The following is a 15,938-nucleotide window of genomic DNA, read 5'->3' on the forward strand; positions in this document are numbered from 1 at the left end:
TCTCTCTTTCTCTTGGGTGTTGGCTTTCTCAGTCTCCAGCTGCCTTTGTCTTGACCCTAGCGCCGTGGAGGACTCCAAAACACTGGTGTGCCCCTGGCACCCCACTGTTGTTAAATACAGTGCCCCTCAGGCACCCTACTGTGGGTTAACCAGAATATACCCCACTCAGGTGCCCCATTCACAAACCACTGGTGTAAGTGATAACAAAAGGGTTAGCCCTCCGGTTGTAACACAGTTTCCCCACACTGGGTCCAAGTTACCCACCAGCTTGCTGGCTGGGCTACAGGACTTTCTCCTAGCCTGGGTTATATTCCTCTGCAAACCTTCAATGTCATACTAGCAGTCCTCAAAGCAGTTCTGCTGTCAGCCAGGCATGTCTCAGCAGCCTTTTTAGTTCAGAGCTCTTTCCTGGGTAGCCTACAGAGCCAGACTCACTGCGTTGTCTCAGGCACTGGCTTTTTGTGCCTCCTAAGTCCCGCCCCTTCCTGTCAGGTGTCTCATCAGCCACCCATGGTTGGCATGCTCTCTGGGTCTGGTGACCAGGCTGCCTTCAGGGCAGCTTACTGCTGCTACCCTGCTGCTTCAGCAGGCTCCCTAATACTCTGCCCTGTTGTCCTATTGCTGGGCAGCTAACCCCACAATAGGCACCATCACCTTGCGAGTCCCTGGCTGCTTATTCCCCTGCAACCTGTCCATAACATGCAGTCTCCTCCCCACCGGGGATATTCCTCTTGCTGCCCCTCTGTCCGAGTAACAGGAGCCTCTTGGCTCCCTCTTACAGTCTAGTCTCCTTGCCTGACTTAGTTCAGTTATGTGATTTCTAAACACAAATAAAGTTGAAAACTAATTTTTCCCTGCTTACAGCCAAAAAAGTTTGATATTTTTTCACTTATGTCCTGGTTTTCATGCTGGGAGGCCTCTCTGGTATGAGAGATGGATGGATTAATTCTTTTAGCAGAATTGTTTAATGAACTCTTGCCTTAAATAAAATAAAATATCACCATTTCTCTTCTATTTCTGTTGAATGGGTTAGTGGAGTATTGCTCTTAATGGAAGCAGATTAACTAAAGTTGGATGGTTTTCAGAATATCCCAGTAGAAAGGGAAATATTAGCTTGTCTTTTCTTTTGGAAAAGGACATTTGATCACTTCTGTTTTACCCTTTATCAGAGTTCAAGAATAAGAACAATGGATTTGAATAAAATGATTAAGAAATGTTTTACTGAATACTCAACCAGTTGCAGTTACTGTCACAAGAGGTTGCATTTAAGACTTGTGTAGGATTAATACGAGGGCTAGACATATGTTCAGTGACAAAATGCATTAGCTTAGGGGTGATTGAAAACAGTTGCAAATTTGGGTTGAATTCCACAAATAGCTTGAGCCATAAAAGGAAAAGAAAACAGCATAAACATTTAATAGAATTATAGAAAATGAGGGTTGGAAGGGGCGTCAAGATATCATCTAGTCTAATCCCCTGCTCAAAGAAGGACCACGCCCAACTAGATCATCCCATCCCTTGTTTAGCCAGGTCTTAAAAATCTCCAGGGATGGAGAGTCCACAACCTCTCTGCGTAACCTGTTCCAGGGCTTTCCTACTCTCCTCATGAAAGCTTTTCCTTATATCTAACCTAAACTTCCCTTTCTGCAACTTGAGACCACTGCTCCTTGTTCTCTTGTTTGTCACCACTGAGAACAGTCTAGATCCATCCTCTTTGGAATCCCCCCTTCAGGTAGTTGAAGGCTGCTATTTAATTCCCTCTTGTCTTTCTGGATGTTATAAGCCTAGTTTCAGGAATCTCTCCTCATAAATCATGTGCCGGCCTTCTAACTATTTTCATTGCCATCCACTGCTGTCCAATTTGTCCACATCCTTTCTGTAGTACCATGTCCAAAATTGGACACGGTACTCCAGTTGTGGCTTCACCAGTGCTGAATAGAGGGGAAGAATCACTTCTCTCAACCTGCTGGCAGTGCAGCCCAATATGCTGTTAGCTTTCTTCCCAACAAGGGCACACTTGGCTTATGTTAAGCTTATTGTCCGCTGTAATCCCCAGGTTTCTGCAGCTTGTACCGGTGCATGGGTTTGTTCTGTCCTAAGTGCAGGACTTTGCGCTTGTCCTTATTGAACCTCATGAGATTTCTTTTGTTCCAATTGTGCAATTTGTTGAGGTCCCTCTGAATCCTAGCCCTATCCTCTAGTGCAGTGGTCTCCAAACTTTTTTGATTGCGCACCCCATCAGTAAAAATGTTTTGAGCATGCACCCCCAATATATGTATATTTATTTATTTATAAATTATATACATGTACTACTGTACTAATATATTATGTACAATATATATAGATAAAAAATATATAAATAGAAGTTTTAATATTTTCTTCCCGCACCTCAATGGATTGTCTTATGCGCACCCTACTTTGGAGACCACTGCTCCAGGGTATCTACTACTCCCCCCCAGCTTGGTGTCATTTGCAAAGTTGCTAAGGGTGCACTTTATGCCATCTTCCAGGTAGTTAATGAAAACATTGAATAAAACTGGCCCTAGGACTGACTCCTGGGGCACTCACTTGAGGCTAGCTGCCAACTATAGAGCCATTGATTACTACTGTCTGAGCCTGATGATCCAGCCAGTTTTCTATCCACCTTACAGGCCATTCAATTAACCCATATTTCTTCAGCTTGCTTGTGAGAATATTGTTGGACACCGTATCAAAAGCTTTGCTAAAATCAAGATATATCATGTCCACTACTTCCTGCATCCACAGAGCCAGTCATCTCAGGTTTTTCTTATTGGTCAATGCAGGAACCAAACCAAAATTGATTATTTACACAACTTGAATTAGCCCTGGCTTCCTCTGTTAAGCAATCAGCCCCTCTTAAAATGACTTCCGATTGAACACAAACCTAGCAATACCTGATTTGGTCACAGATATGGTAGTAAGAAATGAGCAGTAGTAGTATTAAATGGCATAATACTGATTTTGAATGGTCTCTATGTTTCTGGAAATGGTCATGTATGCTTAATTTTTATTCAGATATTTTATTTTTGTTTGTTGTGACTGCCACTTGTTCTGATTTATGTCAATTTTTTCTGTCCTTTCTATTGGGTAGAAAAGTATCAGTAAGACTGCAGTGATTTTTGCATCCAATTCTGTTTCTTTATAAAGAAGGCAGACTGTCCAGTTTACAGCTTACTTTCCTTCAAACTGGATCTGGATCCTCTGACGAAAGGCGGAGCCAATTTTTTGTTGTTTAAGCTTCATTTTTTAATAATGGGGAAAAATGAGAAGCTTGAGGAATTTCTGGCAGAGGGTCCTGTTTAGATGTCAGTTTGTTACCATAGTGTTAAAGAATAACTGACAGTCTGAGAAGAAGATTGGGGTCTTATATATCTTTAAAAAGATAGTTATGGATATTGAGAGCCTGGGATGGGTTATCTAATTTGTAGTATGAATTAAAGTCTAATTACTAATTTTATTTGAGTTTACCCTTTTAGAATGCTGTGAAAAACTTATTTTGCCATAAACCTTCTTGCTATCCTTTAGTATATGAAGATTGACTTGACTTTTTGTTTGTGTTTTGAACTACAGAGTCAGGAGCAACCAAAACAAAGGCGACCTCACCGATAACTAAGAAAAACCCAAGAACTAAAAAGAGAGTCCAGAAGTAGATGAACCAAAATAACGTGTTCTTTTCCCCAACTATTCTTTGTTCAGTTCCTGTAGCACTGGAATTTTTCTTTCCTTTTTTTTAAACATTCAGTTATTTTACAGGATTTGTATGACAACTGCTGAAGTTTGTACCTACCCACTTTTGAAGAATAAATGTTTTATTAAAATATTTGTGCACTGTATGTACAATTTAATTCTCATAAATACAGATTTTTCCCCCAACTTTGAAATGAAGTTGATTTTAGTCTGTACAAATTATTTTTTTCCTCTTCAGATTAGTATTGAGACATGAAATTTTTTCACTGCTGGAGCCCACAACCATTCAAGTTTTTCTTTTTTTTTTCCCTTTTATGTTGGTTTTTTAGAAATATTAGCCATGTTGCTTCTAGTCTTCCCTGGTTTTGCATGAACACTTATTGGAGGTCTGATATGTAGATATAGCACTAATTAGAGGGGAAGAAACAGCAAATAATTAGATACCTTTTGTTCAACTATTTCACAGGTGTTTGTTTTATCACTTAATTCAGTCAGGCTTGGCTTACACTACAAAATTTAATGTTAAAGTACAGATTTCAGCAATCATATTGGTTATTTTCTCTTACACCTGTGTTTATGTAATGAAATTACTGGAAAAACATCTTCTGACGCATTTAAATTTTGTAATGTGGCTGAACTTCAGTTCATCAAGTTTCCTTTGCCTAATTATGCCGTCCTCATATCAGTTCTCTAGGTATCCATAGTCTCCTGGGGAAAGACACTAGGCAAGACCTGAATTTCTTTTGGAAACCCTACAAAAGCCATGTTTTATTTTTACCAAAAAGAAGCAAGGAAGGGTATAAGCCCACTTCTTTCCCTTTTTTATGTAACTTTTTTTACTTATACATTTTCCATTTTCTTACACTTTCCTTTCTCACTTTAGGGAAAGCTTGACTTGTGCTTAACACATGAAAATCATCTTTTGTCCTTGCTGCTTGGTAAGATGACTTTTTAAAAAATTTTTATTCCATTTTTAAAGCACTTTTATGCTGAACTGCCGTGTTTTCTTTTCTTCCCCCGCCCCCCTCCTAATCCCAGGCATTTCTTGGAAAGTTTTGAGATCGGCGATCATTGTTTTACCTTGAAGCTTGAAAACCTTTTGCACTTAGGTAATGCAAGTAACTTTCTTTTAAACCGAAACAACAGACATAAGTCTTCTGAAGAAAGCTGCTTTACAAAAAATTGCTAACTGTTTAAGCAACATCTAGGAATAAATGAACTTTATTGGTATACCACTGTTTGTTCTTGCTAATTTAAATGCTTATATAATGTTAGTTATCCAACTGTCTACATTCTGAAATAAATGGGGATGTTGGAATATAAAGTGTGTGCGTTTCAATGATTAAATGATCAATCAGATTTTCCTTTCTCTTTAAACAAGGAAATTTTGTGTTCATAAAATTGCAACTTTTTAAAGTGGAAAACTGGATACCATCTATTGCCACCTGACATTTGACCTGGTCATTGTATGATGGAAGAAATATACAGGAGGCTTTCTGTGCATTTGCATAAGTATAAAAGAAACATGACAAGACTTTACAATGTTAGTGGTTTACCATATATTAATGCATTGAATTCCATAGAGTTTTCTTTCCCAGAATAAAGGGAAGGCTGCTATTCATTTTCTTTCTTAAAGGGTGCTGCAAGAGGGTGGAAATGTTGTGAAAAATGATACTTTTGGTATCGGATCTGGCCTGTGGAGCCATGTCATCTGGCCTGTGGTACTCCCCAGGGGTCTGGAAATCTGGCAGTGGAAAAGCACAGGCAAATAGCATTGCCATTGATCTGCACTGCCAAATTTCTAAGCTCTACGGCGTGGGATTTGTCCTCACCAATCAGCCCCATGTTGCAGGATCAGGCCCACACGCCACATTTGGCTCATGGACCAGCTTGGCACTGCTCATTTGGTCGGTGGGGGTGGGCACTGCTGCATGAATTTGTATGCATAACTTTTCAGGTGAAAGGGTGAAGTGTGCTGCTAATTTTATTCCAGAAAAAAATTGGCCCCAAATATCAAAAGCCTGGGGAACACTGCTCTAAGGTGCCATCCTTGACCCATCGTACAGCCAGCTAGAGATGTGTTGTCGGCAAGAAAACAGAAATTGTAATTTGTTGCTGACAGGGAATAGGTGTGTTGCCACTGGGTCAAGAGAAGTGATTGTTTCCCTCTGTTTGGCACTGGTGAGGCCACATCTGAAATACTGTGTTCAGTTTTGGGCTCCCTACCACAGAAAAGATACGGGCAAATTAAAGAGAGCGCAGCTCAGGGCAACAAAATGGTTCAGGGGCTAGGGCACATGACTTATGAGGAGAGGCTGGGGAAGCTGGGTTTATTTAGTCTACAGAAGAGAAGACCGTGGGGTATTTAATAGTAGCCTTCAACTACCTGAAGGGGAGGCAGTTTAAAAGAGGATGGAGCTGGACTGTTCTTAGTGATGACAGATGACAGAACAAGGAGCAATGGTCTCAAGTTGCAGCAAGGGAAGTTTAGGTTAGATATTGGGAATTTTTTCACTAGGAGAGTAGTAAAACACTGGAACAGGTCATCCAGAGAGGTTTCCATTCTTGGAAATTATCAAGACCTGGCTAGACAAAGCTTTGGCTGGGATGATCTAGTTAGGGATGGTCCTGCTTTGAGCAGGGGTTTGGATGAGATGTCCTGAGGTCCCTTCCAACCCTAATTTTCTATGATTCAAAGGTAGCATTATTCACTCTCTTTTTATATTTTATTGTTGATTATTGAACATTAAATTACAATGCATGTGAATTTTACTGGTATGTCACCACTCTTCCAAATCCTCTCACCCATCCACAACTAGGCTTCTATTTGATATTATATAATAAGACCAAACTTCAATACACAAAGAAGTTTTAGGGTATGTGAGAAGAAAGCCTCCTAAGATGCACTGAGTTTTTTCAAATTCTTCTGCCTCAGATCCTGACATTAAAATACACTAATCTCAGGTCTTGGTAACAAAAAAGAATAGCATCTTGAGTGAAGTGCTTCCTATAAAATGTTCTAAGAAGCAAAAAGGCACTAGAGTCCAGGTGAATACTTTGTCAGGCTGCGTCTGCTCTTGTCAAAACACAATAGCTAGTGGTCAAGCAGCTCTGGTGACTCCCTGTGAACTTCAATGATCCTTAATGGATGAGGAAGGTAAGGAAGAGCAGAGAGGAAGGTTTTCATAATACAGTGTGCATAGTTACATTTGTATTGCAAAATGGTAGAGAAATACACAGCTTGGGGGGGGGATGTACTTTTTGTTGTCATTCCCATTTGAATGAATGTAAAGCCCCTAACACAAAAGAAGCAAGCTGCCTTTAGACTGCATTTACTGCTCTTGATGACTCCAGTTGTGTGTAAATATTAGAAAACAGCAGGGTCCTGCATTCCAAGAATCACTTGAGCAGTGCCATGAAGACAAGTGTCCTTACTGGTATTGTAGTCATACTCCCAAGCTCTCCTGCTGTTTCTAATCTGTGCGCACAGCCGTGAAAAAACTGGACTGACATTTACAGGCACAGCAGGGAGACACTTGAGTAGAGAATGTTAAAGACTCTACTACCTACATTTTCAAAGTGGCCACCATACATGATAAATCTTCATAGGAGATCTAGTCTGTACTTCAACTGATGGTGTAATGAGAGTATTGATAATGAAGCAAAGAATGCTTTTAGTGTGAATATTTAGCAGACAAATAGTTGTTTATATTTTTTCTAATTTAAAGCATCTGGAGGGAGAATCTAATTCAGGATAGGTATCAGGGGTTTTTTATGATACTTTGTTGATGGTCTTAAACCTCAATGGTTTATTTACAGAAATTTTTCCTAAAAGGTTAGACCTTAAAGCAGTAATTTGTGGAATCTGCTGAAGCTAATATATAAAAAGGGTCAGTTGCTTTCCTGAGTAGTTTGACAGACTTTACTCACTGTTTTGTCCCAGTGAGCTGCCAGATTTGGGATGCCATAATACCAGTAATGCAATTAAGTTTTCTGCACATTGTCTGGTTGACTTCTCAGTTAAGAGTTTCTTTCCCTTTGGGAATAAGACTAGACAGACTGTCATTTGCTATTACCAATTCTGCTTAGCATTATCACTGGAGCTTTTTTGTAATTAGCTATCTTAGTTGGCTCTTAAATTTTAATAGCCAATTGAAGCTACGTTTTAGCCAAGTTCCATATCTAAATTGCATTCAGTCCATTAACAAAGTTGGTTAAAAGGCTATTAAAACAAAAGCCAATATATGGTGGTTAGCACTTACATGTTTGCAGCAGGAGCAATGCCAGCCTTCAGTGAATTTTCTGAAGAAACATGTATTTCCTTCTAGCAAAGGAAATGCAAAAAGAATGACCAAGCTTAGCTTTGGAGACAAAGGCTGGTTTTACAGACTAGTTTCATGAGGAAACAAATGTAAATGTATTTGGGTTTGTTTTGTTTTGTTCCCTTTTCCCCCCCACCCCCCAGGTGGAGGGGGTATTCAGGAGGGGGCGATTAATGGTCTTGCTTACACTTGACAGTTTTTTGAAAAGCCAAATAAATGAAATGATGTTTTTCTCCATTTCAGCTGATCAAAATTATTAGCAAAACCATCTGAACCACCTTCTGGTGGAATTGTAATCTTGCTGAGTTTAGTTTGTAAAACATCCTGCCAGACATTAAAAAAAACTGTAGGCATGCCAGCACATAGGCTCCAAGCGCCACTTCTCTAATTGATAGACCCTATTTTTATTTATTTATTTATTTTTTATTCTGAAGACCATTGCTGGATACCTCACTTGCCTGAGCAATTTACTGTAGCATGTGTCTAGATTTTTTCTGTAGCACTAGGGTGAAGATTCCCCTGTCCCTTTTATGAAGGCTTATAACTTGCGATGAGAGCATGCTGGGAAATTAACAGCTTTTGGACCATCCTGTAACTAGCAATGTTAGAAGAAAACAGTTACTTTAAAAAACAAAACAAAACCAACCTTGGAAAAATAGTTGGGATATTTGGAAACTAAGACACTGATCCCAGTGGCTTAACACTGGGCCTTCCTGTGAATGTGGTTCTTATCTCCAAATACAGTTTGTGCATATTCTACAAGGCTGAGTGCTTGGTTATCAATAGTGCCTTTTTCTAGGAATTATATCCAATTTGGCACTCTTGTTTTTGTAGTGGATAGAATATCTTAGTTATGTCTGTGTAACCAGTTCAGCTCTTCCTCTTTCTACAGTGTAGTGTGGTAGGACATCCTGAAGTTAATTTCCATATCTACTATCCAAGTTCTTCCTAGAGCGCACTGATAAATACATGGACAAGTGGCTTGTTAGGCAGAGAAGCACAAATTTGACTTCAGAGCCACACAGTTGCTGTATGGGTATAACTTAAACCCTGTTGGTTATAGCCAAGTCAGATGAGTGTCAAACAGTTTACAGTGCCCCTATTGCACATAAAAATCCAGGTTCTGTAGTCTGCCATGGGCTTTTGTTCAACTGTGATACTCTAACAAATAAAACCAACCTAATTAGCCATTTTAGGTTTTCCTGGGGGGGGGGGGAATCCTTAGATGGCTCTGTCCCATCCCCTCTCAGACTCTAGCCTTGGTGGCAAAAAGTGGAAGTGGATCAACTGCCAGGCACTGGTGATATTTGGTTGCTGGCAATGGTCTGTTTAGGCTATATGTCATCAATGCCATGAAACAGGTTTTCTTTACTCTCTTTAAACATAGGCTGGCTATATGGGACAATGTGAAATCTGGGACAGTCCTCTTCCCCCCCCCCCCCCCCCCCCCCCAACATGAGTGGTACTGCTGCAGCTGGGGCTGGGCTGCATGTTGCAGCTCTGGTACTACTATTCAGGAAGGTCAGGGAGTCAATGGCCCATTAATGGCCCATTGTTCCTTACTTCACAGGTGTTAACAGTCATCTCCCTTTTTAATGATTATTCCACTAAAGCTAAATTTAGGGTAGTTTTGCTGCCTGCTAGGGCTTCCTGTTTTATAGCTCATGCTGCTCTGCCTCCTGCTGGACTGTGCCCCGTGCCTGGGATGCTCATTTTAATTTTAAAGTGGCTGGCCAGGACCAGCTTCTGAAATCCAGGACTCTCCCAGTCAAACTAAGATCACCCTAGTCACCCTATTTAAATATGATTTAATATTTAAATATGAAATAGGTGACCCTATTTAAATATGATTTTAAATTTGAAGCCACTAGCTATATTAGAACTATGACCCTTCTAAGCTGCCCCTATGTTAACTTGCCCCAACTGAAAACTATACCCTTTCTGCTAGCCACCCTGATTTCCTTCTACAACAAAATTGCAAACTTTCTGGATGGAGGGAGAGCAATGAATGTAGTATACTTCAGCATTAGCCAGGATCTTGATATACTCTCTTCCATGATGTTTTCATAAAGAAATATGTTTGAGATAACTACTAAAAGGTGGGTTTATAATTGGATGGATAATAAGGCTCAAAGAGTAGTCATCAAAGGCTCTATGTTTAAGGGAAGGATTTATCAAGTGGGGTTCCCTAGGGAACTGTTCAGGGTCCACTACTGCTCAGTATCTTCATTAATGACTTGGATACTGGGATTGAGCATATACGTAATAAATTTTCAGATGACCACCAGCTGGGTGTGATAGCAGACTCTTTGGCAAATAAGATTAGAATATAAAATGACCTTGATAAATTGGAAAATTGGCCTGAAATAAATTGGATGAAATTCAGTAAGAACAAGTGCAAAGTATTGCATTTAAGATGGAACAATCTAATACACAAATATAAAATTTTGGGCATCAGATTTCTGAAGTCCTGCATTTTAGCAAAGGGTCTGCAGTTTAAAATGGACAGCAACCTTGAATAAATTCAATTGTGCTATTGCTGCAAAAAAGCTAGTAGTGGAACGTGTTAATAGGAATGTTGCATGCAAATCATGGGAAATATATTTTCCACTTGATTCATCATGGATCATTGGGTCCAGTTGTGGGCACTTGACTTCAAGTAAGAAATGGACAAGTTGGAAAGAATCCAGAGGGCAGCAGCAAAATGGTTGGAAGGAGGTGGAAAACTTGACATACAAGCAAATGTTTGAAGAACTATGATTATCTAACCAAAAGTAGAGAAGATTGAGAGGGGTTGTGATAATTCTTTAAATATAAAATAGGTTGTTAAGAAAAGAATCAATTGTTCTCTGTCCAGAGAGAATATGATGAGAAGCAAGAATCTGAAAATGCAGCAAAAGAGATTTAGCTTGGATATTAGGACAAGTTTTCCAAGTATTGTGACACATCCTTACCCCAGATGCAACTATGGTCCCTGTGATCCTGGACCTGGCCCTGCCCGCCTGTCCTGCTCCTGGATGCCATTCCCTGGCTGTTCCCAACCCCATCCCATCTGGCCAGCCAAGTGCATCCTGCCTGTGGGGGTCCCAGACCAGTCTCCATGGAGACCCCACCCACTTCATTTAGCACCCCTGGCACTGAGTACACAGTGGATGGGCTGAGGTGCCTAGGCAGTGGGGCTGGTGGGCTGCTGTGTCACCCCAGCCCTGCTGCATGCCTGGGGACAGTGGGACCTGTTGCATGCACCGCAGCCCTGACTGCCCCCCTGCACCTGGGCTGGGCTGGGCAGGGCTGAGGAACCTGTCATGGGCCACATAAAATCTCTTGATGGGCCAGGTTTGGCCTGCGAGCTGTATTTTGCCCACCCTTGGCTTAGTTATTCCTTGTGTCCAGAAAAACTGAAGACCAACACTTGGTCCCACGGCAAGGATTAAGTAAGGGGATTTTGTTTAATAGTACCTTGAATACATTATTCATTGCATTCTTGGAGATCCTATACTATACATATAACTTCCTGCCACCTCCTCTCTGCCGCAAAGTGTATATCTGTTTACCAAACCGGGAGTTTTTCCGAGTCCAATTATGACCAGGAGAATATTTACATCTTTTCAGATGTATCCTAAGAATACTGTTTCTTACTTCTACAAGTGTGAGTAATGCCCTTTCCTAAATAGTTAGGTGTCATTCTTGCTGTAGACCTCTCTTTTTAAAATGTAAATTTGTCATTGTCTGGAAGATCCTGGTTCGTGTGCCTCAGACCAGGTCTCCAAGGTCTTTTTGACTGTCCAACATACCCATGTTGGATGGTAATTCTCAGCAATTGTTTTCAAGTGTGAATAGAGGAGCAACACTGAAGTTAATCACTGCCCACTTAAACAGTCCTTGTCAAAATATAAAACATAAAAATGATGTTCATATCAAATGCCATAATTCATGCATACAGCATATGTAATAATGATAAAGCTAAACACAGCTTAATGCTACCTGTCCATAGAAGCTATGTGAAATGTTAGTGAAATGAATTCAAGAAACTGTGACATTCCATGAATACCTCAAAATATTGTGGGTTCATGACAACTGTGATGAACAGGAGTAGATTGGCAGGACAGGCTGTGGATTCTCTGTTGTGGCAGTCTTCAGAATGAAGGTATTTGTCTGCTATGGCTTAGACATGAATGATTTTTTGTCTTGAGCAGGGGATTGAGTTAGATGACCCTCTAAGTTTCCTTCCTGCCTTACGGTTCTGTGATTAACAGGAATAACTCAGGCCATATAGTTTATTAAGCCAAAATTTTAAATAATTTTTTGAAGCCAGCATATTCAGGTCTGTTTCCAACACACAACAGAAATTTGAGTATTACCAAAATGGACAACAGGTTCTACATACTTCAGAGCCACTGAAAAGTGAAAACAAGCACCAGTATGTTTGCCTCAGGCTCCTAGTAAATGCTGTAACAATACAGTATGAAAGACTTGCATACTCTTAATGGACGATGCCCTGAAAAGGAAAAAAAGATTTGGAGGAATTGATCTTTGATGGAAAAGTCACTGACTCCTAGAGTTGTGCGAAATTTCGCCAGCTGTTTCAATTCGACACTGGACTCATGATGAGCTCAAAACAGCGAAATTGAATTGAACCAAAGGGCTTTGAAACAGCCTCAAAGGCTAGTCAAAATGTTTCGAAACTTTGAAACATTTCAAGTTTTGAAGCCAGCAGTGAGGTTGTGGGAGACAGGGGAGAACCAGGGTTGCGCTCCCAGCAGCAGCCAGGAGCACAGCCCTGGCTCTCCGCGTCTCCCACCGTCGGGCTGCAGGAAGCCAGTCACAGCACAGGGGAAGGGAACTGAGCAATGGTCCAGCTGGGGGAAACAAATTCAGCCCAGCTGGGCTGAGTTTCTTTCCTCAGAGCGATGGTTGGACAAAACGTCGAAACAGCCTCACTGTGTTGACAAAGTGAAACGTAACAGCTGTTTCTACTCAAAATGAAATTCGAAACAAAACGCTGTTCCATTCAAAGCTTGAAACGCAAGTCGAAATGGAACAGTGCCATTTTGCACAGCCCTAGGGGCTCCCGTATTTGTGGCCTTTATCTATAAAAGTTCTGAGTTTCAGGCCTTGGCTACTGTGACAATTTTTGTAAATAATGCTAGAGTAGTGGTTCCCAACCTTTTTTTTGCTGTGACCCGCTGCTGGGAGTGGAGTGTGGTGGCAGCCCGGGGGTGGGGGCAGGACTGGGGGAGCTTCCAGCACACAGCTTGGCTCATCCTTTGTGTGTAGCACCGCCAGCATTGTCGGTCACGACCTGAGCTAGAGAAAAAGTGGTGAAAATGCCCTGATACATTAGAAGAGAAGGGAAAAAATATATCAACTTGCCAGTTCACTTCAAATAGGATAGAAATTAATCCTACTGGTAAACCACACCTTCAGTTTCTGAAGTGGGATGAAAATGCTGCCTTCGCAATTTAAGCAAAAGAGCTAGTGATTAATATGTTCATTATATGCAGTTGGTGTGGGTGAGACCTCATGAACAAGAGCATGCATTTCTGTGGGGACAATGCTGCACCTTGTCTCTGGGGAATGCCTGTGTACGTGTGCTCTGATGAGTGGTACGTTGCCCTGGGTGGGGTAGGCGAGGCTGGGTCCAGCACCTGGGCTGGCCCCTGCTGCTTTTCTTGGGGTCCTGGGGGCTTGTGATACTGCAGCAGGGAGCCTGACTGCCAGCTGGAGTATGGCTGGCCATCCAGGCTCTGGTTTCAGATGACACACACGGTCACCACATGTGCCACCCTGCTTTTTTAGGCATGGTGATGTCCCAGTGTCAACCCCCCCTCCTCCCCTCCCCTGCACACTGCAGATTAGCAGAACGGGTAATACCTGCATGTGTGGTGCTGCATACCACATCTTCCTGCTCATCCAGATGCACCCTGAATGTGCAATAATGTGAGATGCAACCAAGGAGGATGCATTTAGAAGACAAGAGGCTTGGGAGAGAATGTACTTAGCTTTGTTCAGAGCACAAACTATAATGTGCAGCTTTGGGAATTGATACATTGCAGAGTAGAATATTCTAAGAAATTGCTTTTTGCCACAAGAAATGCATGATCTATCCCTTGAAAAACTAAAGGTACTTCTCTATCCTTTTCAGTTTAGAGAAGAATGGAGCATTGGAAAATGCTTGCAAGCAAGTTACCTTCTAGCTTTTTACCATAGCTAAACCTGATATAAATTTTACTAATAAAACTCCATGCTTGAAAGCAGAAACAGCTATATAAACTGAAAGAACATTTGCTAATACTGCAAGCTTACTAATTGTTGTAACACACCCGTGTCCTGAATTTGTGATAAAATGGCACTATTGAAGATGGGCCCTACCATTAGTGGTCAGTAGTGCTAGCAAGGATATAAATTGTTTTGTAGCCTGAATTACATGTTTAGGGGAAAATGCAACGCTCAAAATTTCAGAACCTGGTTTAGGTATACTTCTGCCATCGCTCCCTTTGATGGAGGTGATGGCTCTTAATTTTTTGGCAGTACTGGCAAGAACTGGAAGATGTCAGGGTCATATCTTCCCTGATATCCAGACCAGTCCATTGAAATTCTTGCGTATCATTTTGTTTAATACCAAAAAGTTTATTCAGCTTCCCTCGCATGTTGGTTCTTCCTGTGTGCTTCACTGAGTCATCTTGATCCTTCTTTCTTGTCTTTGTTACAAAGAAGAAAGATTTTGAAACCTTGTTAGCCTCTTTCAGTCATGGCTGCACCCCAACATTTTCTTTCCCTCTCACAGGTCAACTCTTTAGTGTGATAGTAGATACCGAAAACAAAGGAAGGGAATGCAAATGTGGAAAAACAACTGTGGATTTTCTTAGTCTTTGTAAAAGGATGATATGCCTATGGTGTTGTTTCAAATACGTACATGTTTTTATCACCCCAACAAGGGTGTATACTGCCCACTTACACAGACGGGAGTCTGCAGAATGCTTTCTTGATCTTCACTATTCTGTGTACCCTGCAGAGACAATCCTGTTTTTCAGGGTGGCCTTCACTGAGTGACATGGAAGGCCAAACTTTTTCACAGTGCTAGTATCTATTTGTTTGAAGTAAACAGCTGCAGATGTTCAACACCTTTGAAAAGCAAGGCCAGAGTTCCTTTTAAATGAGACTCTCTCTTCCTTGCAAGGTGCAATAAGATGTACTTGGCAATGTCAATACTTTAGTCTTCAAACAAAGTAAAAAGAAGTGAGGTCATCTGAGAAATTGCTGTAAGGAGTAGGGCACTTCTGAAATCCTCTTGTAATAGGCTTTAAGATATTTAGGGTAGGGACTATCATTTAAATGTTTGAACAGTGCCTTGCACATTGCTGTTTGTTTCTAACTGGGATTTCTAAGTACTGCTAATGAACATTAAAGTAAGTGTTTAATCTTACAGCATGCATTTCTCCTCAGCCTTCTATAGCGGTCTCCAGTTGTTTTAGCAACTGGCTGTGCAAATGTCCAGGACTTAGCCAAAACTTCATGTTTGTTTGTTCTGGAAATTGTTTATAAGTATTTGAGCAAAGCTTCTCGTGCAGCCACTAAACATATTTATGGGTAGGAAACAAAAAAACAGAGCAAGCAACTTCTAACCTCTGCAGACTTCATATTGCACCTTAGATTCAGCTAGAAAATTTGCAGCTCAGTATACAGTAGCATGGTTTTGTCATTAACAAAACTGAAAAGATTCTGTTCCTGTTCTGAAGGTTGATCAACCTGGAAATGCTAGCATGACATAGAGAAAGTTGCTTCTTTTGTAAGACAATTATTTCAAGATGCCGTGCCATTTTAGTGTCTGAGGTTTAACCCACAGAGAGTGTTCCTTCACAAGCAAAGCATGATGACTTTGTGGGTAGAGGCGTTGGCAAGGTTATG

At 41.0% G+C, this 15,938-nt stretch overlaps 1 protein-coding gene across 3 annotated transcripts in view; it reads left to right on the forward strand.

The window, feature by feature from the left end:
• The window catches only part of VRK1 (VRK serine/threonine kinase 1), a 50,067-nt gene extending 45,035 nt beyond the window's left edge, over positions 1 to 5,032 (forward strand). For all 3 annotated transcript variants that reach the window (XM_090033978.1, XM_090033979.1, XM_090033981.1), the window contains one exon: positions 3,592 to 5,032. In XM_090033978.1, the coding sequence (XP_089890104.1) occupies positions 3,592 to 3,671 (80 nt within the window). In that variant the 3' untranslated portion in view covers positions 3,672 to 5,032. The remainder of the gene's footprint in view (positions 1 to 3,591) is intronic.
• Positions 5,033 to 15,938: the final 10,906 nt, after the last annotated feature.

Source organism: Crocodylus siamensis, chromosome 2 (assembly GCF_052110815.1).
Source record: "Crocodylus siamensis isolate JL-2025a chromosome 2, ASM5211081v1, whole genome shotgun sequence".
In the NCBI taxonomy this organism is placed as follows: domain Eukaryota; kingdom Metazoa; phylum Chordata; order Crocodylia; family Crocodylidae; genus Crocodylus; species Crocodylus siamensis.